The 22738-nt window shown below is 41.9% G+C and overlaps 10 protein-coding genes across 10 annotated transcripts; 3 read left to right on the top strand and 7 right to left on the bottom strand.

Moving 5' to 3' along the window:
- Positions 1 to 553: 553 nt before the first annotated feature.
- Positions 554 to 4241, bottom strand: HST2 (Sir2 histone deacetylase Hst2; the record flags this gene model as incomplete). The annotated part of the gene is made up of 7 exons (XM_064829802.1): positions 554 to 2842; positions 2903 to 3223; positions 3297 to 3395; positions 3459 to 3634; positions 3712 to 3934; positions 3996 to 4098; positions 4156 to 4241. The coding sequence occupies 7 exons, from the start codon at positions 4239 to 4241 to the stop codon at positions 554 to 556; spliced, it is 3297 nt and encodes a 1098-aa protein (XP_064682304.1).
- A 194-nt stretch (positions 4242 to 4435) lies between these two features.
- Positions 4436 to 5815, bottom strand: POM33_2 (Transmembrane nucleoporin; the record flags this gene model as incomplete). The annotated part of the gene is made up of 1 exon (XM_064829803.1): positions 4436 to 5815. One exon carries the CDS (start codon positions 5813 to 5815, stop codon positions 4436 to 4438), a length of 1380 nt encoding a protein of 459 aa, XP_064682305.1.
- Positions 5816 to 6472: 657 nt separating this feature from the next.
- Positions 6473 to 7939, top strand: ATC70_010591 (Aminopeptidase; the record flags this gene model as incomplete). Its single annotated transcript, XM_064829804.1, has 6 exons — positions 6473 to 6591; positions 6646 to 6740; positions 6804 to 6891; positions 6956 to 7028; positions 7084 to 7460; positions 7522 to 7939. The coding sequence occupies 6 exons, from the start codon at positions 6473 to 6475 to the stop codon at positions 7937 to 7939; spliced, it is 1170 nt and encodes a 389-aa protein (XP_064682306.1).
- Positions 7940 to 9591: 1652 nt separating this feature from the next.
- ATC70_010592 (uncharacterized protein) lies at positions 9592 to 12863 on the bottom strand (the record flags this gene model as incomplete). Its single annotated transcript, XM_064829805.1, has 9 exons — positions 9592 to 9887; positions 9953 to 10270; positions 10335 to 11302; positions 11362 to 11606; positions 11661 to 12182; positions 12243 to 12305; positions 12423 to 12508; positions 12565 to 12707; positions 12760 to 12863. The coding sequence occupies 9 exons, from the start codon at positions 12861 to 12863 to the stop codon at positions 9592 to 9594; spliced, it is 2745 nt and encodes a 914-aa protein (XP_064682307.1).
- Positions 12864 to 14022: 1159 nt separating this feature from the next.
- Positions 14023 to 14307, bottom strand: ATC70_010593 (uncharacterized protein; the record flags this gene model as incomplete). Its single annotated transcript, XM_064829806.1, has 1 exon — positions 14023 to 14307. The coding sequence occupies one exon, from the start codon at positions 14305 to 14307 to the stop codon at positions 14023 to 14025; it is 285 nt and encodes a 94-aa protein (XP_064682308.1).
- Positions 14308 to 14702: 395 nt separating this feature from the next.
- ATC70_010594 (uncharacterized protein) lies at positions 14703 to 14984 on the bottom strand (the record flags this gene model as incomplete). The annotated part of the gene is made up of 1 exon (XM_064829807.1): positions 14703 to 14984. The coding sequence occupies one exon, from the start codon at positions 14982 to 14984 to the stop codon at positions 14703 to 14705; it is 282 nt and encodes a 93-aa protein (XP_064682309.1).
- Positions 14985 to 16145: 1161 nt separating this feature from the next.
- Positions 16146 to 16760, top strand: ATC70_010595 (uncharacterized protein; the record flags this gene model as incomplete). Its single annotated transcript, XM_064829808.1, has 3 exons — positions 16146 to 16288; positions 16348 to 16663; positions 16722 to 16760. The coding sequence occupies 3 exons, from the start codon at positions 16146 to 16148 to the stop codon at positions 16758 to 16760; spliced, it is 498 nt and encodes a 165-aa protein (XP_064682310.1).
- Positions 16761 to 17163: 403 nt separating this feature from the next.
- Positions 17164 to 18973, top strand: ATC70_010596 (uncharacterized protein; the record flags this gene model as incomplete). Its single annotated transcript, XM_064829809.1, has 4 exons — positions 17164 to 17272; positions 17359 to 17411; positions 17473 to 17562; positions 17621 to 18973. The coding sequence occupies 4 exons, from the start codon at positions 17164 to 17166 to the stop codon at positions 18971 to 18973; spliced, it is 1605 nt and encodes a 534-aa protein (XP_064682311.1).
- A 211-nt stretch (positions 18974 to 19184) lies between these two features.
- Positions 19185 to 20863, bottom strand: ATC70_010597 (uncharacterized protein; the record flags this gene model as incomplete). The annotated part of the gene is made up of 6 exons (XM_064829810.1): positions 19185 to 20155; positions 20212 to 20350; positions 20419 to 20500; positions 20564 to 20683; positions 20740 to 20756; positions 20816 to 20863. 6 exons carry the CDS (start codon positions 20861 to 20863, stop codon positions 19185 to 19187), a joined length of 1377 nt encoding a protein of 458 aa, XP_064682312.1.
- Positions 20864 to 21112: 249 nt separating this feature from the next.
- ATC70_010598 (uncharacterized protein) lies at positions 21113 to 21701 on the bottom strand (the record flags this gene model as incomplete). Its single annotated transcript, XM_064829811.1, has 2 exons — positions 21113 to 21540; positions 21602 to 21701. 2 exons carry the CDS (start codon positions 21699 to 21701, stop codon positions 21113 to 21115), a joined length of 528 nt encoding a protein of 175 aa, XP_064682313.1.
- Between the last annotated feature and the right edge of the window lie 1037 nt (positions 21702 to 22738).

The following is a 22738-nucleotide window of genomic DNA, read 5'->3' on the forward strand; positions in this document are numbered from 1 at the left end:
GTGTAAAGTACTGTCATAGACATAATAAAGCAGAGTGTCAAGTATGGAATCAACGTTCTATAGCTACAAAACACAGCATGAGCGGTTATGTATCCAAAAGAATGCCAACACGCGAGTGTTGTTTGAAGCCAAAAATTGACCATCTAATGCTCTATTACTTTCTAAATACAGTGAGATATCTTTTAATCATTGCATTTTGGTGTTTTACAAAAAGAAAAAAACTTCTAAATGCAAATCTTTACACTGAACAAGACTTTTTGGTGACGGTACATTTCCTTATTTTTTGCTCTGAGCAAGAGCTTTGATCAGCATTTGAGTTGTCATCTTTCATTCTATACACTCATCTCATATTCAAAATCCTAGGAAGGTAGATGGAAATGTTTATTATAAAAAGGAATAAAAAGGGTGTCTACAATTATAAAAATGGGGAAAGGGGAGCAATGTTTGAGTGTGTGGGATGTTTGCTTTCTTGCAGAGTTATTATAGCAGAGGAACGGGCAAGAATAGAGTAGAGAGTTATATGATAAGAAATAAAAAAAGATAGTGATCAGGATTATACATAACCCTTCTTTTGAAGGATGGTTCTTGTTTCGACAGAAATAGCGTTCCATAATTGATTGCGAGTGTTTTCATCCAGGCCACCCAAGATCACTTTTAAATGATTCACCATACGAGCAGCTAATTCAGGAGATAAGATATCAGCAGCCAATACTTCAGTGAAGATCTTGACGAGTTGAGGGATGTTAGCATTGTTGGGACCCAAGATACTAGGATGGTTGGCTTCCAAGAGATCAAGCAAGTAAGTGTATACAATAGGTGCTTCTTGATCGTCGTTTAAGATGGGTAAGGTAGCAAACCATGCAGCCAACACAGGCTCTAATTGGAACTTGGAGCTGTTGAATTTACAAATCTTGGCAATGGCAGAGATAGCATTTTCAGTAACGTAGACAGTGCCATCTTCACGGGCATCGGGAGCGTTGATTAGAGCAAACAAATGTTCCAAAGCGGCAGCACAAGCATCAGCGTATTGAGGACCACCGAATTGGCCCATGATACCGACACCATAAGCAGAGGCTTGGCGAACTTCAGTAGCTTTGTCAGAGACACCAGCAACCATTGCCTGCAAAAAGTAGTTGGAGTAATTGAAGGAGGCGGGTCCAGTGAATTCTACGAGATCATCAAACACGCAAATAGCCCATTGACGAGCAGCGTTATTGGGATGAGATAAGAATTGGACAATCAAGGGCAACATCTTGTCAAAGTAAGGCAAAAAGTTGGGACCGAGAGCCTTGAACAGAGATTGCATAGCACGGGCTAATTCGCTCAAGGCATCCTCCTCGGTGGCCTCTTCATCAGCGAGTTGCTCTTCATCCTCAGCATCGTACTCGCCAGCTTGCTTTTCTTGTTCACGCTCAGTCAAACGTTCCAAGAACTTGGTTAATTGTTCTTCAGTGCCCTTGACAAAGCTCTCGATTTGAGCAGGTTGGAGACAGTGTTCACCCAAAACATCCAAACATTCAGAGAAAGTGGCATAGGTTTGAGCCAAGAAAGTGATATCGTCTTCAATGGTCATAATTTTAGCGAGCTTCTCAAAGATGGTGTTCCACATGTTGGCGAGTTCACCAGGAGCAACGTTGGCATCCTTGGCATCTTTGAGGAGAACGGGAATAAGAGCAGCAGCGGCATGTCTGACACCATCGTGGAAGTAGAACTTTAACAAAGGCAAGGCAATCTCGAGCACTTGAGCGACATAAGGCAAGAAACCAGCTCCCAAATCACGAGCGTAAGAGACGAGCATCTCGATAGCAGTGTGCTTTTCTTCCAGAACAGAGGTCTTGATACCGATTTGTTGACCGTTGATGCCGACAAACTCCCAGCCGTCGTCAGTAGGGTACTTGGAATCGACATCCTCTTCCTCAGGATCCACAAAAGTGAATTCAGGGGTAAGCTTGGCAGATTGCAAAAGAGGAGGCATGATGTTGGGGAGATAGGGCAAGAAGTCTTGACCCATCATCTTACACATACGAGCCCAGGCGGCCAAAAGGTAGGTGGTTTGTACATCATCAGCATCAGTGACAGATTGTTGGATTTCAGCGAGGATGTTGATAAAGTCGGCAGTATAAGGTGCAAAGACGTCCTTTCCAATAGCAAGACCGATGAGAGAAGCACACTCAATGGCTCTAGAACGCAAAAGACGGTATTGTTTATCACTGGCTTGACGGAGGATATCGAGCAAAAGAGGCATAATGACACTGTGGTACTTGTTGAAACGGTCTTCAGCACAATCAGCGACAGTAGCGATGGTGGTGATGGCTTGTTCTTGAACATAGGTCTTGGAGGTCTTGAGGAGGATCAAGAGACGCTCAAAGATAGCATCAAGGTAAGGGTCCAAGATCTTCTTGTCAGCTTCCTCACAGAAATTGACCATGGCAGCAGCAGCATGGGCTTGAATACGAGGTTGAGCATCCTCCATGACAGGCAAGAGAGCGCTGATGACAGTTTCGTGAAAGTGCTTTTGGATGTAAGGAGAGAAATCAGTGGACATTTGACCGATAGCGTTACAAGCAGCGTAACGCACACGAGGGTGAGCATCCTTGAAAGAAGGCAAAATCATGTTGATAATGTTGGAGAGTTCAGGCTTCATGATCTTGATGGAACCTTCACCGATAGAGGAAATGGCCATAAGACCAGCACGACGTTGTTGCCATTCACCAGATTGAAGCATTTGAGGAATATATTGGAAAGCGACAGGTACAACAGTCTTACCACCCAATGTACGGGCAATTCTGTCCAAAGTGCTTTCACCCATCACATGGTTCTCCTCGCTATCGTCCTCTTCCAACTACAGAGAGCTATGTTAGTGTGTCTGTCATTGAAGCATGCTAGCATCGTGTTTACTTACATCGTCAGTGGTGTACCAAGATTCATCATCATCAATATCAGTAATCATCTCCATGGCAACAGGAATAATTTCAGTGGCAAAATTGGGGGTCTTGCGGGCCATGGGAGGAGCAGCTTCAGACAAGGTCAACAAGAGCTCGAGAGCAGTATGACGAGCACGATCGTCAAATGACTTGTCTTTGGCGATGGAGACCATGACGGTCAGGACGTTGGCAAAGACGGGACGGAAGAGCTTGGGACAGGTGTCACCCAGCTCGATAAGAACCACAAGTGCATCAACGAGAACTTGATCATCGCGAGCAGCAATAATAGGGGACAAGGGCTAATAACAATGATATCAGAGACAATGAATATGAAAAAGTGGAATCAGCATCTTGTTTGTATGCAATATTTACATCGAGCATGTGAGGCATCAAATCACCTAAGCTTTTTTGAACAGTTTCATCAGCTTGAATGATGTATGCAGCAGCAGCCTTCATGGCCTCCAAACGAACCTATACCATAACAGCAGTTAAACATCCACTTGTCCTGTCCTCTTGTTTTTACCAAATACTTACAGATTGACTTTCGGCATCAGTCAAACTAGTCAAAAAGACATTCTTGAGGGCATCAGTGTGTTGACCAGCAATGAGCTCAGGAACGGATGCAAAGATGCGGAAAGCTGACTCTCTGAGAGCAGCATTGGGAGATTGAGAGCACTCAAACAAGGCCTTCAACAAAGAATCCCACTTGTCTATCATTTTATGGACAGTCGATCAGCAAACCCTGTCCTCTCTTTCCCCCTTTCCCTGTCCTGAATATAATACTTACTTCCGTCACTCAAATCAGATCTGGCAACTTCAGCAATGGTGTCGGAAATCTTGTGTCTAGTGCTTTGATCAGTCTCATTGGCAAGTGCAATCAACAAGAGTTCCTTGACACCCAAACGGGTGGATTCTTGGACGATATCCCAAAGACGAGTATCGGGATTGGCGCTTGTGGTGAATTGCTTGTAAGCTAAACGACGCAAGAGAACACTACAATGAGAGCGAAGCTGGCATCAAGAAACTTGTGGTTAGTACTCGAGATCAATGTCTAACGCACGTCGTCCTTACTTGAAGTTCACTGTTATTAGCAACAAACTGAGCGAGTCCAAGAAGCAACAGATCAGGCTGTTGAGCAACCCAATTATCGTTCAACTGTGCTTCAGCGGAAGCTCTAATAATAGTTACAGCCATTAACACATGTGGCATTACTGCTGGATGTAGGTCTTACCTTTGGTTGTTGTCAGACGATAAAAGACTGGTGAGAACAGGGGCTAACTGTTGAAGAACATCAGCTGAAACAGGTGCTTGTGCCATGATTGCCTGTCGAAGTTTATAAGAATATAACAAAGAAAAAAAAAAAAAAGAAGAAAAAAGAAGGGATCCTGAAATCACACTACAAAAAAAAAGCTTTCGAGCCAAGTGCACAACGGTGACTTGTTTTCCTCTAGAATGTGTCCAATGTCAATGAATAGAATGCTCTTTATTTGATGAATAGGAAGGTATAATCACTAAGAAATCTCTGTCTTTTCAGTGTCGCTTGTAGCTTCCGCCTCAGGCTCTTGATTGCTCGAAAATTTCTGTTTTTTAGAAGGTTCTTGGTCCATGTCTTGATCCTGTTGATCATGAATATCTTCAGGTACATCCAATGCTGGAACCACTGCTGAATCCACTTCTGGATCCTCCTCTTCTTGCTCCTGCTCGACGCAAAACACCTTTCCTGGTACAGTAAATCCATGCTCGTTGTCCAGCTCGTCTCTTGCTACAAAGGTAGGAGTGATAACCAGGAATACAATACCATTTGGCTTTCCCTTGGCGGTTGCTTTCATCGTCTCCCCATTGAACTGTGTCACACCTTCCTCAACAGGCAAGCGCTCGATTTTAATTTCTTGTCCCTTGACAGCCAAGTTTAATTTAGAAGCTCTTTGAATAAGATTTTCAATCTTTTTAGGATCTTGCTTCAGTGCAGGATATACTGAACCTAGCACAGATACAATGTCTTGCAGTAGTTGGTCCTTGGCTGCTTGGATTTGAGCTTCTTCATCTGCAGGCTGCTGGACCACCAGAGCACACACCTGCTGTCTTAGACGATGAGACCATTCCTTGTTGCGGCTTGCCATCCAATCATCCAGCTCTTGAAACGCATCATTGATGGAAACACCCAAGTGAATGGGCACATCCAGCACATGGATCAGCAATGTATTGATCAGATACTTTTCCACAAACAGCGTAATGTAGGATGTGTCTAGTAAACCATCGCTTGTTGGCATCATGTATTTCTTGATGGCATCCACCTTGTCTGGCCAATGCTCAAACACGAAATCAGTGCCACCCTGTCGGTCCATCTTGGACTTGAGACCCATACATGTATTGTTCAATTGGCTCAACAAGTGCGATATCTCAGGCTGGATTGTAGACAAATCGTCGTCCGTCACCCGAATCTGCTTGACGTAGGAGTAGAAATTCACCTCTAGTTTCTGATATGCTTCCTTCTTGGCCTCGAGTTCTTGTTTTAGCAGAGCAATGTTTTGCTCTAGTTCTTGGCATCGGTCGTGCTGCTCCTCCAAAACCTGCTGAGATGCCTGTCTCCAACTCTCCAATGATTTCTTCTCCTCTTGTCTTTCCTGCTCTACTTGGCTCTGATACTTTTCCTTTTCATTCTGAATACGTTCCAGGATCTCCTTGTGTATATGAAGCGATTCATGCAACGAGTGGATAATTAGATCCTTGTCTGACTCTGTGTCCTTTTGTGAGTCCAAGACACGGAATGAATGGACGGATTGCTTTCTTTCTTCTACGGATGATTGAAAATCTTGGCTGGTTTGATCAATGTCTATGGCAGCAGTAGTAGCAGCGTCTGTGCTATGAGGTGAGGTAGGTGAGTGTGTCATAGTATTGCTGCTTTTGTGTTTGGTAGATGAAGAAGAAGAAGGAGTCGGTTTTCGCTTTTTGTTGTTATTGTAATTGTAGAAAGTGAGTAAAGGCACGTATTCCCTTTTTATGAGCATTAGGAAAACCGCCGCTGAGTTGTAGTTGTAGGATGTCGTCACTGATTTCAGAGCATCCACATGTACTTGTCCCATCCTTTGTTAGAATATGATAAAAGCAGTAATATATAGATAGGTCAACAGATTAACAGAGCAAAAAAAGAGGATTTTTAAGCACAAAATGTAAGTTGGTATATATGCGTTTTTGTTCATCTGTTTGTGTGTCGCTCTAAATCAGACGTTTACATGTCATGGTATGTAAGGGAGATGCGGTGCGTTTAGCTATCTCTGGAAATAAGGTAAAGGCATCATGCGTTCGAGTTCAAATTATAACCTGGCTTCCCTATTGTCAATTAAGGAGACCTGACGAGATTGCTATTCACACAAATTACATCCAAGGAGTTTGAATCATGGCATTCATGCATGATTGAGTCCAAGAGACAAAGCCTCTCGCATTGTTTGATCTGTCATGATGGGACCGTTTTTACTCTAGGCACCATACATGGATTGATAGAGCAAAATCTAGAGCTTTGCTTTGCTTTCCATTTTATACAAAAAACGATGAATCCAGGCGAGAACAAACCTGCTCCATTGCAATTTGAAGACAACATCTTCCATTTAGATCTCCACCCCAGCAATGACATTGTCGCTACTGGTATGATCAATGGCCGTATTCAATGGTAAAGTTTAGTCAAAGCATCTAATCTGTAGTATTGACAATGATGATCGTTTAGCCATCGCTATGGATTGGAAGGGCATGAGCACTTGTGGACAACCCGGGCATTTAAAAAGTCATGCAGAGGCGTGTCATTTACTCCTGATGGATCAGGTAATAGCCAAGTGGCTGGAGCATATTCATGTTAATTTGAATTTTGACATGTATATATCAAAGGCATTTACGGTATCTCTCGGGACAGATCCATCCAACTTTTAGATACAGAGACCGGAAAGGCTATCAAAGTGAGAGAAACGACGCATGAGTATGTGAGAGGACTATTGCAGAACTTGATCAGTAAATGCTGACAATGTTGTATTTGCTTGTAGATCGCCCATCAATTCCCTCTTGGTCATTGACGAAAATATGATGGCTAGTGGAGATGACCAAGGTGTGATCAAGGCAAGTTGTCTACTATTTATGCTTCAAAGCCTCTGCTAAATGATGGCATACATAGATCTGGGACAGCAGAAAAGAAACACCAGTACAAACTTACACAGAACACGAGGATTTCATTGCAGACATGACATTCAACAAACACCATCGCACTTTAGTAGCTGTTGGAGGCGATGGGTACCTATCCACATGGGACATCCGCAAGCCAAATGTAGCTGCCATGTCAGATCAAATGGAGGATGAACTACTCTCGGTCGCACTGGTGAAAAATGGCAAAAAAGCAGTGGTCGGTACACAAGATGGTGTATTGACATTATGGTCCTGGGGAGACTGGGGAGATTACAATGATCGTATCATGGGTCATCCCAACTCAATTGATGCTATCTGTAAATTGGATGAGGATACCATTTGTACGGGCAGCAGTGATGGTATTATTCGGTAAGCTGTGTTCTCTTTGAGAGTGTTGATATGACGTACTCATATCATTCCCATTCTATAGTTTGGTTTCTATTTTGCCTAACCAATTTCATGGTGTTTTGGGAGATCATGGTGAAGATATGCCTATTGAAAATTTGGTATTGAGCCACGACAAAAAGTATCTAGTCTCTAGTGGACATGACGATACATTACAGTTTTGGGATGTAGCTCATTTATTCCAAGAGGAAGAAGAGGCTGCTGCTGCTGCTGAGGAAGAGAATCTGGATGAAAATACCGAGGACAAGGAGGAGGACGAAGGGGAAAAGACAGCACAACCAGAAGCCACACCCAAAGCAGAGGACAACGACGATGATGACGATGGCTGGGGCACTGATTCAGATGATGAAAAGGAAAAGAAGAAGAGAAAAAAGACGCAAAAGAAAATGAAGGCTGAAAAGAAAAAGGACATTAGAACCACGGCATTTTTTGCAGACATGTAGATTAGACAATAAACACCAAGATTCCCCAGTGCATAAATTTTGTAACGTACTAGCCTTACTGTAAGTTAATATGTAATTATGAAAAGGGAGACGATCTCGCATTTTCTATACCAAGACTGTATGTTTACGACCACTTTACATCTCAATTTGCCGTACCTGCTTCATTTAAAACTTACGTTTTCGTGTATACTACTACTAGCTAATCTATCTTGCTATGCTCGATGGAGCAAGCCGCCGTTGCCAAAATTGATTCAAACTCAGCTTCTTTTTCTGTTCAAGATTGGACATATTTCGTCTTTTTTCGACTTCTTTAATCTATTCTATGATATTCGATTATATAAATTGTGATAATCACCCTACGCTTCCTAATACATTCTTGAAGTACTTTTCAAGGCGCTTCCAATGGTGCTAACTGTAATAAGTGTTTTGACTGAAATTATTGAGCAATTTAATAAAATATAAAATGAGGTTTTTAGCGAAAATAGTCATATTTTGCATATGATCATCTCATAAAAGTGGTTTCAGAGGTTGCTTTGGATCGAGCGAAACATTTTGATTCAGTATATACCATAGTAAAAGTCTTCATTTTCAAGTTGAAAAACGCGATCGTTTGATTTTCGATGAAAACCATGAGGGGTACCTCATGCTTTTTGGTCGATTTTTGGCCATGTTTTTTTTGCCCAAAAAGTTGAGCAAAGGTGTCAGGAAGTTACTACTACTCGAGTACAATCGTTTGGCGTTATTCCAGTGGCTCAGAAAGGTCTACATGTCAAGATATGAAGGCTTGAAAACTGTCCAATTTGGTTATGTATTGCTTTATAGCTTTTATTTGCACGGCATGAATCACATCTTTAGTAGCTGAAGTCTTCTGGGAGGGCAGTTCTGCAGCCTGTGCAACTTCTAATTCGAACAAGAGGCATATTGACTTTGGGAAAGCTGATTCATGCGAATTCTGATGCCTTCTGATGTTGGGAAGCTTATTAACAATGGAAATGAAAACCCAATTTACTGCTTGATTACTATGGTCTTGCACGCTTGCTTCGCTGCGATCAAGCCCTCATATAGATCAATGTTACCAAGTGTTGGATTAGACGCCTTATTACCATGGCTTTGCACCTTTGCTTTGCTACGGTAAAAACCCCCCCTATAAATCAATGCTATCAAGTGTTGAATTAGATGCGTTATTTTCTTCCCCAAACCCCTCTCTCCATTGTCGGCTTTGCCAGTGGTTTTATTTACCTTGTACGGCACACAATTCTTTAAAATTTTGAAAGGATATGATTTGTTTGTCTACTTTTTTGAATGTTTTAGCCCCAACCTCATTTGCTTGAAAGCCTATAAAACGCTTCATATTTGCATCGCTCTAGTTCTTTTGTAATTCATCCAATATGCAAACAGACATTAAGGAACTTTTTCCTAAAATTAAGGTGGCTCATTTTGACGTTAACGTCGTGTCAAGGTCAATTTAAATCGCCATGCGCCAGAGTGATATACATAAGGTCTTTTTGTTTTTAAAGTGTCAACACATAGAACATGCTCATAATTTAATAATTGAAATTGGGTAACAAAAAAATGAAGGACGAAAACTATACACAAATAAAGGAAGGATTGATGAAAGGAAAGGAGAAAGGCATGGATATATGAGGGACTATTTAGCAAGCAGGATTGCTAGCTGTCGAGAATAACTCGACTGCATGCAAAAGTATGTATTCGATGGTGGCATTCTTGTAACTGATGTCAAGGAAATCGCGGGATGCATCGCTGTGTCGCATTAGTGTAGGCGCAAATACCATGGCCAGGTTCTTGACAGACATTCTGTTGGCATCCGAATGTTGGTACACTTTAACGAGATGTTGGAAAAGCAGGGCAATGGTGTCGTAATGTGCTTTGGGAAGTTGGTGTAGTATGTTGGAAAAGGCTTCCATTTTCTTTTCGTTATGATCTAATGCTATAAACATGGAGAGCATGAGTTACTGGTTTCAACATCCACATGGCAAACGTCCTAGTACTTACTCGCCACTTGAATAAAGCTATCATAGTGCTCGCAGGTCAACAGAGGGTTAGGGAGGTCTCTGAAATACTGCTTGAGCACACTTGTAATAGCGCAAATGTCATTGTATTCTTCTTCGTCGCTCAGGTTGATAGGCTCGCCATTTTCAAAGGCCAGTTGTATAGCACGGATTTGTGCTGCACCACCTGATTTTCGGTATATACCTTCATAGTCCAAACCACGTGCTTCGACTTCCTTGATGCATTCTTGAACAATGAGTGGTACACTACGGTTTTCAGCATGAACACGTTCTGACAAATCTCCACCAAACATGCTACATTCTAAAAATACAATATTGTGGTTAGTATCTATGCAACCATCCAATATACAGCTCTCTATGGGTACCTGATAGCGATTTCTTGGGTTGCTGAGGCAAGGGCTTGTTTTCGATATCCATGGGCCCACTTGTGTTGTCAAAGGAAGCAGAGGAAGGATAGCCCAAATCAAAGCTGCTGCTTGTTTGAGCTGCTGTGCAATGCTGAGGTACCTTGCTCAGACATTTGGAATGAGACGAGAATCCACATCCATCACAACGGTATTCGCTTCTGCCCCAAATCTTATCACCGCAAGATCCGCATTTCACAGGTCGCAAGAAGGAGGTGGGTTGGAAGGAATGGCTCTCATGACCAGCATGAGACAAGGATGCGCTGGATTCCATGAATGATTTCTTGCTTGATTTGCCCAGACTGTGGCTGTCTTGATAGCTCAAACTCTGTAAACTGCTGCTGTAATTTGGGTTGTTATAAATAGATCTTGATGTGGTTCTAAATATAGAGGAAGAGGAGGAAGTGGAAGCGGTAGGCATTGGTGCTGCTGGTGTATCTAATTTACTTGATTTAGTGGTGCTGGTTGTTGTCGTTGCACCGAGTTTGCCAAACATGGTACTGCCCTTCTTTTTGAGACGAAAAAGCGTAGGTGTTTGATCAGATATGAAGCTCTTTCTGGACGACACATTGAACATGACTGAGCTGGCATTGGATGGCCTGCGTGGACGCTGCTGCTGTTGTATAGTGGAGGGCGGCACGACAGAAGAGGTGTCGGATGACTGTGAGGGTGAGAGGGGCGGTGATGAGTTGGATAGTGGCATGGCACCCAAATGCGTCGATGTGGCTTCTTCTTTCTCAATGGCTCTTCTGGATAAATCGTTGTTCATGGTGGTTAATTCTGCATTCTTAGTGTTGAGTAGAACCATTTCATGTATGATTTCGTCGCGAGATGTTGTCAGGTCCTTTGTCTGAGATTTTAAAGCGTCCCGTTCCTGTGTCAATGATTTGATCTGTGATTTGAGCGATTTCTGATAGCTGGAATGCACACTGCTTATGAATGAGACATGTTAAATCAACGCAAAGTGAACAGCACGGACATGTCTTACCTGCTGGTCATGCTCTCATCAATGGCAGCTGCAATCTTGTCGCGGTAATGGATCAGCTCCTTGCATGTGCGTTCGAGCTCCACTCTCAAATAAGCAAGCTTGTCAATTTCCTTTCTAGACAGCAAACCACCCGACTTCTTCATGAGTGACACAATGGTAAACTCCTGCTGTCTTTTGATATTGGATTCTCGCTCGAAATCGTCCTTGAGCTGCGAAAATTCATTCAAAGCTTGTTGGCTTGCATCCTGCCATCACTGCAATTAAGTAACTCAGAAAGCCCAAGATGGTGGTTTACATACCTGCAACACTTTGTAATTTTCTTCGAGTTCTTTCAGTCTAGATCGAGTTTCCACCAGTTCTTCATTGTGTGTTGCTGTGGTGGGCTCAAAGCTTGATTTACTCAGAGAAGACGTGCGAAGCGAAGACTGCAAAATCTCTGATGCTCGTTTGATGCGATACTGTGGTGTAGATTCCTCGTGCTCTTTGCCAGTGCTACCCAGCGCCAAATTAGCGCCCAGTGTGTTGGATAGATTATCTAATTCGCTCGAATCGTTTTCAAAAAAGGAAAATGTAAAGTCTGGCAAGATGCTTGTGCTGCTGATGCTGCTGCTGCTGATGCTGCTGCTGCTCTCCAGGCTGGTCTTTTGTTTCAGGGAATTGCTGCGAGAACGCACTGGTGTAGGCAGCTTTGGCTGATTGATCATGGATCGCACTTGATCCTGTGGACTGCAGGACAAAGGCTGTTGATGAGAGTGTTGTTGGTAGCCGAGGCTCAGCGATGACTCCGATGTCTTTGTAGTAGCACCTGTAGCAGTAGTAGCCTGCTTACATTAGGTCTCATTAGACATCCAAGATTGAAATGAAGCTTCTCTCGTCTTTACCTTGGCTTTCTTGCTGGATTTCTCAGCCTTTCTAATTTCGTTGCAAGCAGTACAGTAAATGCCCTATTAAAGAAAAGAAACAGAGCGTTAATAAGCCGAGCTATTTGATTTCGAAAAGGTCCCCTTGTTTAATTTTTTTTTTATACATGAAACCTAATACATCTTATTTGTAATGCAGACCTTGGCAGTTTGAGTGAATATCAAATCGTCGATTGTCTTGTCACAGGAAACGCATTTGAAGCAGTTGGAATGATAGGCTTTTTCTCCTATTAGAATGTGAGTGTTTAGGCAATGGCACGCATGGAAACGTGTAGCTATTTACCTGTCATGATGGCTTCATCTCGAATAATTTGATTGCATGCCACACATGTATAGGAGCAGCTGTCGCATACGGGTCTGCCATCATCCAGCAGTAATAGATTTGTCTTGTCATCCACACATTCACCGCATTTAGCACAGATGAAGCTATTGAAAAGTTTAATCCCTGCCTCGTCGGGTAAGGCAATGCTTTTGTTACCATTTGACATGAAATAAGGAATCACCAAATGCAACGACAGCACCTTCTTCAATCAATTTGGAGCAGCCTTGACAATTGGGCGCAATGACTTCGTCGGTTGTCATGTCGAGTCGTATATATAAAAGTTAAGAAAAGAGAGAAAAGGTAAAGAAGAAGCGCAAAAGTGCAAAGACGAGATACTTGTTATAGAAGAAAGGCGGGCTTATTGTATAAAGAGTCTAATTGTGTGTGCAACACTGTAATTAATTGAGGAAAAGGGGTATGTCTTGTGATACCTCGACTATTTAAACATGTAAAAGAACAGACGAAGCATGCCAAATCCAGCTATTAGACATTCATGTAAGATTCAACTTGTTGTTTCTCGGCTGCTTGGTCAGACTGAGCGTCCATCTTATTACTGCTCTACCTGTGTACATACACTGAACATCCCAGATCACCAATAACCCAATTACACCATTTGGGCCTTGGATCTTTCAGCTAACTCTAATGCGAAATGTATCACAGTCTAGTACTACGTCTCTATTGTAGGGGAAAAAAAGCGTTTAGTTCAATGAATCCATGTTGTATGTGCAGTGTTGTGTCAATCATCATCATCCAGACATCCATGCAGCAATCGTCTCTATATAAGCGCAATGCTTCATCATGGCAACTAAGGTGGGTCATGCTTATGTGCCCTACAGTCTATATAAGCTTTTATATAGTATCAGCAAGCAGCAAACGCTTGGCACCAAGACATATGATTTACATTGTATATACAGTAGGGTTCTGATGTTTGATTTAATCTCCATAAGTTTCACTGTAATATTCAAACAATTTATTGCAGTGTAACATGTGAAATGAAAATGCTACTAAAATTAGGCACGAAATGTGCCACTTTTATGCTTTGCCCATTTTGAATGTGATCAAATATATGCCGTGGCTCGTGAGTTGTGTTGGTATTATTAGAATGATTAAAATTTAATAAATCAAAAAGTGTTGCCTGAAGATCTCTCTGTATCGTGCCACTACTACCACATAATAAACCGAGCATCTTCATTTGGAAAATTGTATGCATCTCATATCAAATCAAAGACGCTTTAAAATGCATGAACGTTAAGAGAAGGTGCCACGGAACCAACACAGCGATTAACTTTAAATGGCATAGCAACACTTTATTTTGTGGTATAACTACTTTACCTATTGGCGTAGAAAAAGATCGGTTTGGAATTAATTAAATAAATGTAATTGCAAGCATATCTCAATTTCCCTGTATAACACGGATGGTTATAATACTAATGCACTGCCTATAGCACCACCCACATTTCTACCGGCTTCAGCAGCCGCTCTTTCAGTGTCTTGTCTTGATCCGTGAGTCTGAGGATTGGCAACACCATTTACGGTACTCTTTACACCAACAATCACACCATCAATGCCCATGCCAAATCCACGAAGCAGGCTATCATCTCTCTTGGCAATTGCTTCAGTGTCTGCAACAGGAGCTGCTAGTGCTGATTGCATCATGATGCTGCTGACCACAGCCATCACTGCAATGGAAATGATTGAACGCATTTTGATCTGGATGTATATTAACAGTGAAAAGAAATGATAAAAAAAAAGCGGCCAAATATCAGAAAATATGCTTTCTAAATGCAAAACGAAAGCTCCTACAGGCATTCATTCTTTTGATTCGACATTATAGTATGCATATTCTTTTAAACTATGCCCTTACCCCCTTGCACATCAGGCATGACACGTAAAGACAACTTTTTATGCATGGATCAAGTATGTGCAATGATTCGCCTTCTTTACATCTAGCAAATGATAGACAATTAGATTTACTCTCTGTGCAACTTTGTACAAGTGCACCAATGGAAGCATCGCTGCTGTATTCAGGCTTGAATACAATAGTGATTTATTAGAGAAATTGGGACAAATACACTTTTTTTTACATTTGATGCCTGAAATTAAAGAATGCCCTTCAATGTGCTTCCGACAGAATCACCAATGTTGGATCCAGCAACATAACCACCCTTCTGGCCTTGAGCTTTGCTACCAATGGATTGAGGTTTAGCTACACCCTTTAAAAGACCCTTGACTTCAGCAGTAACCGTGCCAACAGTGACATCCAATGTGTTGCCTAAACCTGCTTTACCAGCAGCAGCGGCTGGAAGAGCAACACTGGTGTGCATAATACTGGCAATCGACATTAAACTAGCAGCAATATAGAGTGAAACTGATTGACGCATCTACATACAAGTTTACATGCGTAAATAAACGTGTTGCGTCGCATGAAAGATACTTACATTGTATGATTAAAGACGAAATGTAGATTGATGTTATTCTTTTAGCAGGTTCAAGTGGATCTCTTTATATACATTTTGAGAAACAAATCTTCCTGTATAGATGAAATTTCGTTTGTTTATGACTGAGCTATATGACCAGAGCGTCTATGGAGACATTGCAGTATGCTATCTGGAGCTGTACTCATAAAATATATGCGGTTCAAGTGTAGATTCACTAGTGCAACAGCGCATCACGTTTGAATGAGTCATTTTACATGGCATATCTATGTGGCAGTGGCACGATATAGATGCGTTTCCTGTCTCTGTCTATCAAAATGATATCAATCAACTGCAGTTCCTTCTTCGATACACTAGGATTCACAGAAATTCGAATCATGTGCTGGATTTAGTTGCATTCAGGGACGTTATTCATGCAAAAAGTAAATTTTAATCAGAAAACGATTCTGCAATGTACATCAAGTGTACCTACTTTGATCTACTTTGTATCAAATGTGGTAAAGTGAGGCAGCTGGGGGGGGGGGGTACACACTACTTTGTGCGCAAATTTCATAGATAGCTCATCAGCATGGCATGTATATGGAAAGCACCTGAAGTGGTAGTTTTCGCTTCGGTTAAATTACAATGACCTATAAGCTGGAAATCCATTTATTCGTCTCCCTCTTGCAGAACATATCTCATTTACAAACATGACGACAGCAATCTATTCACAAGTACTGATTTTTACTGCTAACGGTAGTATAAGCGCTGTCATTTTAGTCAGTGAATAACGAATATGCCTGTACTCCTTTTAGGTTTTTGTTGCAGAAAGTGTTTACTATAATGTATTGCTCACATCATTCTTAATGCTGAAACTGGCGTTACCTCTAATAGTTGCCTCATTACAGTGGTCTGGTTCAAGGATCCAAGACATTATTATGCGAACACACTCAACCAGAATCGAGAGGTTTTACAATTGATTTTCGTGCCCTAGAGATAATGAAACTTTTAGATGAATCGTCGATCAAAATCCCCCCATGTTTCTGATAAACAGAAAGGAAAAAAAAAACAGAATAAAGGCCAGTATGTCCACCATTCTTTCAGCTTTTTGCTCATTTCTAACTATTCATGACCATCAATAGAGATAGACCTCCACAATATTCATCATCTCCACCACCTTCGTACAGCTGTACAGTGTATAAACAAGGATTTGTAAGACTGAAGAAAGAAACTAGCATTGGAGGCGCAGTGGAAATCAATCGTTCATGGAGGTAAAGTTATTCCAATTCTTGAAAGATACAACAAGTTTAATCTCTTCCATGACTTGCAGAACTGTCTACTTTTGCCTCAGAGGCACGATCCTGCACGTCTACAAGAAGGAAAACAGCAAATACCCCATTGATTCCATCTCTATGCTGAAGGGTAGCTGTGGCATTGCTACAGATTACAAAAAAGACAATGTACTACGGCTTCGACTAGGGACAACTAAAGAGCAGTACTTGATTTCGCCTTTAGGTCATCTGCCAGAGACGATCTCTTGGTTTGAACATTTGCAATCATCTGCTAATATCAGCACTGACATTGATAAGAGACACATGCCCAAGATTTTGACGTTATCTCGAGGCAATGGCCAACTGCAAGACCATGTAAATCATACTAGAACCATCACACTGACTGTAGGAAAAACTCAAGCTGTGATTCCAGTATTACATTGTCAGCTTAGGCATACTTTGTGATGCCTAAACTTGAAATAAATCATAATTCATCTGATATGGAGTGCTTTGCGGAATGCATAGGATTCAAATGACATGCGACATCTATGTGAAAAGACGGTTGCTAGGCAACCAGTGCCATGTTGCTAGGCAACAACAACGATGAGTTGGCTCAAATGATGTATCCACATGTAAATGACATTTCTTGATGCATGTACCACATCATATCCTGACTTTCAACATTGGGAAGCATCCTTCTCTGTGACTTATTAAGGTATTGTTGAAGCAGTACGTGTTCCATCTTTGGGTGGTCCCCCTCCCCCTTTCTTGGAAATCAATCTAGCAGTTTCCAAACTCAAAAGCAAATTTTTTCCAGTTCAACCAAATTTCTTTTTAGCTCCTCCCCCTCTTTCTAATAGTATAATAATATAAAAATGGCACAAGTAGCAAAACCAACAACCGGTGGTGGTGTAAATGGCGGAAAATTTCAAGATAAAGACAAGCCCATGGAGGTGCGTATGTCAAATATTACTGCTGCAAAAGGTAATAGAGACACACACATTTGCACACACGTCAAATGCATTCGTGTGATTTCGCGTTCAATTGTTTCTAAATCGTTTCATGTATAGCTGTTGGAGACGCGATCCGTACTTCCTTGGGCCCCAGAGGCATGGATAAGATGGTAGATGCGATATTGATCATGCGTGATAGACTATATTGTCTAACAGGATTTGACATTGTAGATTCAAACTGGCAGCGGCGAAGTTGTCATCACCAATGACGGTGCTACTATCCTTAAACACATGGCTGTTCTCCACCCTGCAGCCAAGATGGTAATCATCATCACTACGAGAAAGACTAGGCCGAGAATTAATCCTGTTTGTTTGGTAGCTTGTCGATCTATCTGCTGCACAAGATGTGGAAGCTGGTGATGGTACTACATCTGTCGTCGTGTTATGTAGTTCCTTATTGTCAGCTGCTGAAAAGATGTTGAACAAGGGCATTCATCCCACTACTATTGCCGAATCTTTCCAAAGAGCAGCAACCAAATCAGTTGAATTTTTGACCGAGATGGCCACTCCTGTTGATTTGAGTGATCGCGAATCTCTCTTGAGAGCTGCCTCCACCTCTCTCAACTCAAAGATTGTATCTCAATATTCCACTTTACTGGCTCCCATCGCTGTCGATGCTGTCGTTCGCGTCATTGATCCTGCTATCGCCAACAACGTCAACTTGAATGATATTCGTGTTGTAAAGAAGGTGGGTGGTACTATTGACGATACCGAATTGGTCGATGGACTTGTGTTGAATCAAACTGTCGTTCGTACTGCTGGTGGTCCCAACCGCATGGAGAAGGCCAAGATTGGTCTCATTCAATTCCAACTCTCTCCTCCCAAGCCTGACATGGAAAATCAAATTGTGGTGAACGACTATAGACAAATGGATAAGATTCTCAAGGAAGAGCGTCAATACCTCTTGAACATGTGCAAAAAGATCAAAAAGTCAGGTTGTAACGTTCTTTTGATCCAAAAGTCCATCTTGCGTGATGCCGTCAATGACTTGGCCCTCCACTTTTTGTCCAAGTTGAAGATTATGGTTGTAAAGGATATTGAACGTGATGAAGTCGAGTTTATCGCCAAGTCTCTTGGTTGTAAGCCTGTTGCAGATGTCGAATCTTTCACTGACGATAAACTCGGTTATGCTGATTTGATTGAAGAATCAGAGAATGCTGGTGCTCGCATTGTCAAGGTTACTGGTATGAAGCATGCTGGTAAGACTGTGTCTGTCATCTGTCGTGGTGCCAACTCCCTTGTTCTCGAAGAATCTCATCGTTCTCTTCACGATGCTCTCTGTGTCGTTCGCTGTTTGGTCAAGAAGAAGTTTTTGATTGCTGGTGGTGGTGCCCCTGAAATCGAGATTTCTCAAAAATTGATGGATTATGCAAAGACTTTGACTGGTATGGAGCAATACTGTTTCCAGGCATTTGCTGAAGCCCTTGAAGTCATCCCCACTACCTTGGCTGAGAACGCTGGTTTGAACCCAATTGCCATTGTCACTGAATTAAGAAACAAGCATGCTCTCGGTGAAAAGACTGCTGGTATCAACGTCAAGAAGGGCACTATTACAAATATCTTGGATGAGAATGTCATTCAACCTCTATTAGTCACCTCCAGTGCTCTTGAATTGTCTGCTGAAACCGTCAAAATGATCATGAAGATTGATGATTTGGTCCAAAGTCGATAAATGCATCCCAATGGTATAGATAACAAAAAAAAATAGCCAACTACGTATTATTCTCTCCTCACAAACACACAACACAACACACACACAGCACACACATATCTGCCACCCTTTTTCTATCTTGATTTCTTTTTCTATATATACACACTCACAACTTTCATATCAAAAATCGAAATAATAAAAAGAAGGATTTGTGAAAGTATGTATCTCTTTATCAGAATAGTAGGTCGTCAAAGGGGGACGAAGCTTTAGCGGGTGGTGCTGCAGGCTTGGTTGGGTTGTTGCTGGCCCAGTTATTCCAGTCTGCTTGAACGCTGGTATTCTTTAATGCGTTCATGGAGGGTCCAGTGCTTTGTGTAGTGTTGTTGCTCTTTTTGCCCAGAGAATCCAATGAAACAAAGTTGGATGCTTGTGCCCACATGCCCGTGGGTGTGCTTGCTTCGACCTTCTTTTCCTCTTGTTTGGGTGGTTGCTGTTGTTGTTGTTGCTGCTGCTGATGCTGTTGTGAAGATGGAACCATGGGCTGTTTGGTTTCAAACATGTGTAGTGATTGCTGTTGTGGATGAGCCGCTGAAGGTGTCACTGGTGTGGTACTGGCATCATCTCCCAACAAATCAAACAAATCTTGCTGCTGTGATTTCTTTGGTGCTGCTGTTTGAACAGGTTCATCAGCAACAGCGTGCTGGAAATCAGCAAAATCGTCGTCCAGGATGCTGTTGTTACCGCCTGGCTTTGTTTCCTGAGTAGATGCAGTAGGCTCTCCCCAGGTAAAGTCTCCCCAGTCATCGTCGTTGGATTGCTTTGTATCAAAATCGTCGGTAGTAGTGGCCCTCTTGGAGGATGCAGAGGCATCTTCGTTACTGTCACTGCGATAGCCACCTTGATCTTCATCGTCTTCGTCATAACGGCCACTTTGATGAGGATAAGGAGTTTCCTCGCCAAAACTCAAAGCATCACCATTAAAACTAATGCCTCCACCACCAGAGTAAGAATCGCTGCCAAAACCTACATACTTTGATCCACCACCATAGCCTGCGCTACCTAAACCCATGGATCGCATGCCACCAGAAGAGTCAGAACCTACACCTGTGTACTTGTTTCGGTTCTTCTTGGCCAATTTACGTTCGGATCTGATCTTGTCCGTGTTGCCTAATAATTCAACAATTTCCTTTGCTCGGTTTCGGACTAGAAAAACAAGTTAATGGCTTGCTCATTTAGTTACAGCAACTTTGATTTCTTACCATTCAATCCTTCATCTTTGCCCTTATCATCAATATAGTAAAAGTTGCGCATCACCTTGATCATCGATACATGGGAACGGGCATCATCGACTACACGTTCAGAGCCGTTTTTTATGAGGTATTCAAGCAAGACTAATGCCTGAGATTTGTAAATGTGCATGTGTGTGAGTGCGAATTCTGGCAGTAAATATTGCATCTCTGCAGTACCTTGTATATTTGACGCCATTGCTTAGATTCTTTCTCGGTGAATCGTCTGTAGACAGTGGGCATAATCTCGTTAAAGTATTGGCTGTGCAAACGTAGATTAGAATGGCATACTTGTTTGACGTCTTGAGATATTGAATATACATACTAGTTGTAAGTACCTTGAGCAATTTCTTGCATAAGGGTACTGGAAGCTCCCCACGGCTCGTTGTTGGTAGCTTCGTGCACTTTGGCCTCCATCTCTGTGTAGTTCAGCACGACGCTCTTTCTGTACGCTATCATTAGCTGCCTTTTTTTCCCGGAAATGCCATCAGTAATACTTACAATTTGTTGACCACGTCCTAAAGCGATTCAGCATCATCAATACGACGACCTCTTGCAACGTCAGTGGTGCACTTACTTTGACTTCCCAAGCATCGGGAATTTGGAAATTGGATAGAGAATTCATGCGGTTATCAAGTTCTTCACAAAAGAAACAGCTTTGTTTCCACAGCAATAAAAGAATGGAATAAATAGAAAAAAGACGAAGCTTTGATGCGGGTTGCAAAATCACTGCATTTATTGTTCCATTTTCGTCCTGCTCATTACTTTATGACATCAGCGAATCAAATCCAAGCTGAATCAATGATTGTGGAAGCCATCAATGCAACTCTTTGGTAATAACATCAAGACTTCAACTCTTTTATTCATGTTCTAATCAAAGCCGTTTCTTCAAAATCGCAAATTGAGTGTCTACCATCAATCTTTCAGGCCAATGATAAGGGATGCGTTCTCCAGAGTCAGTGAACCCATGCTTGGCATAGAAAGCCAGCACCTCTGGCCTATTCTCCAACACTTTCAAGTAAGCTGTGTGATGCCCAAGACGCTTTACCTCATCCATAGAGTGCAGTAAGAGCTTGGCACCAATGCCTCGAGATTGATGGCTGACACTGACACAATACAGAGCAATTTCAGCCTCTCCAGCATCCACTAATGATGGTTGCAATACTGCTGTGCCTACCACTTGATCCTCTTCAAATGCAAACAGTAGTGTGTTGGGGTTACCAGAGTTGATGATGAGTTTCTCTACATCTTGTACAGACACACGAGGCTCTCTCACTAGATCCTTCTCGGATGTCCAACCGCCTACCACATGTTCATATCGTATCAACTCATGTCAGGCCCAATACCAAGTCTAAATACAAACCTGCTGAACGATAGGCGTTATTGATGACATTGCATCCCTGCTCAGCATACCTAGTTTCATTGGGAGCAATTGTGCGAATAAAAACAGCAGATTGGACCATTGTAATAGATTTGTGTAGTATACAACGAGAAGAACCAGGATGTCAAAGCCCCTTTATATAGTTTATCAATAAATCTTCTGTATGATGCATGTTTGCAATCTGTGACTCATAGTAAAAGGGCTTTGCTATCCAAAGTATATGGAATGGTGAAAGAAAAAAAAAGGCATTTTGAGAATGTATAAAGCTTGATCTTCCAATCATTACTCAGCATCTCTATGCTGATCCAGATCAATATGCAGATGTTGCTTATTAATTGACACGTCTGCTGACAGGGTCACTTTTGACCGATCTTACGGCTTTACGCAAAAGTCAGGGCAATTGTTTGTACACTTTATTCTGTATTTACTGCGGCAGTTATAGATTTCTGATGATACAGTTGGAATTGCTGAATGACAAGCACAGAAAAACTTGCATGTACTATGATGCCTTGTCATTGAGTGTACTAGCTGGAGATGGATCAGTATTCGCCTCATGTGCATCTTTGCTTGAGAATCCTGGTCCGTATATTATCATCAACTATTTACAAATGAAGCTTAAATAGTTTCACACGCGTTCTCCCAGGATCATTGCGTGTCTGTCTTGATCAAGTCAGTTGAAACATTCTAGTTGAATGAATAAGAGCGCTGACGAGCATTTTCTGAATCAGGACAGCACAGCCATTACTATACCTTGGAAAAAAAGCATCGCATCATTTTGCACTTGTATGAGCATTGACACTGTCCGTAATTGGAAGACAATATGCTCAATTAATGTGTCGAGTTAGCATGTACTAGTACCAGCAGTATCTCGCTGTGCAGGATTTTGCAATCCCAACGTTCTGAACGCACTTGATAGTATACGTTAGCCGTTGAGCAACTATTTAACTTGAAATGGTTGTTTAAACCGAATTTTGCACCTTTAAAATACTCATTTGATTAACAGGAAAGAAGGATTTACGCTCGAAACATCATTTGGAAACTTTAATTTTACTGTTCGCATTGGGCTTCGCATTTAGGCGGGAAATACGTATTATCTCGGTCTATCATATATATAACAAT

The sequence above is a fragment of the Mucor velutinosus genome, assembly GCF_035048745.1.
Source record: "Mucor velutinosus strain NIH1002 chromosome Unknown tig00001564, whole genome shotgun sequence".
Classification (NCBI taxonomy): domain Eukaryota; kingdom Fungi; phylum Mucoromycota; class Mucoromycetes; order Mucorales; family Mucoraceae; genus Mucor; species Mucor velutinosus.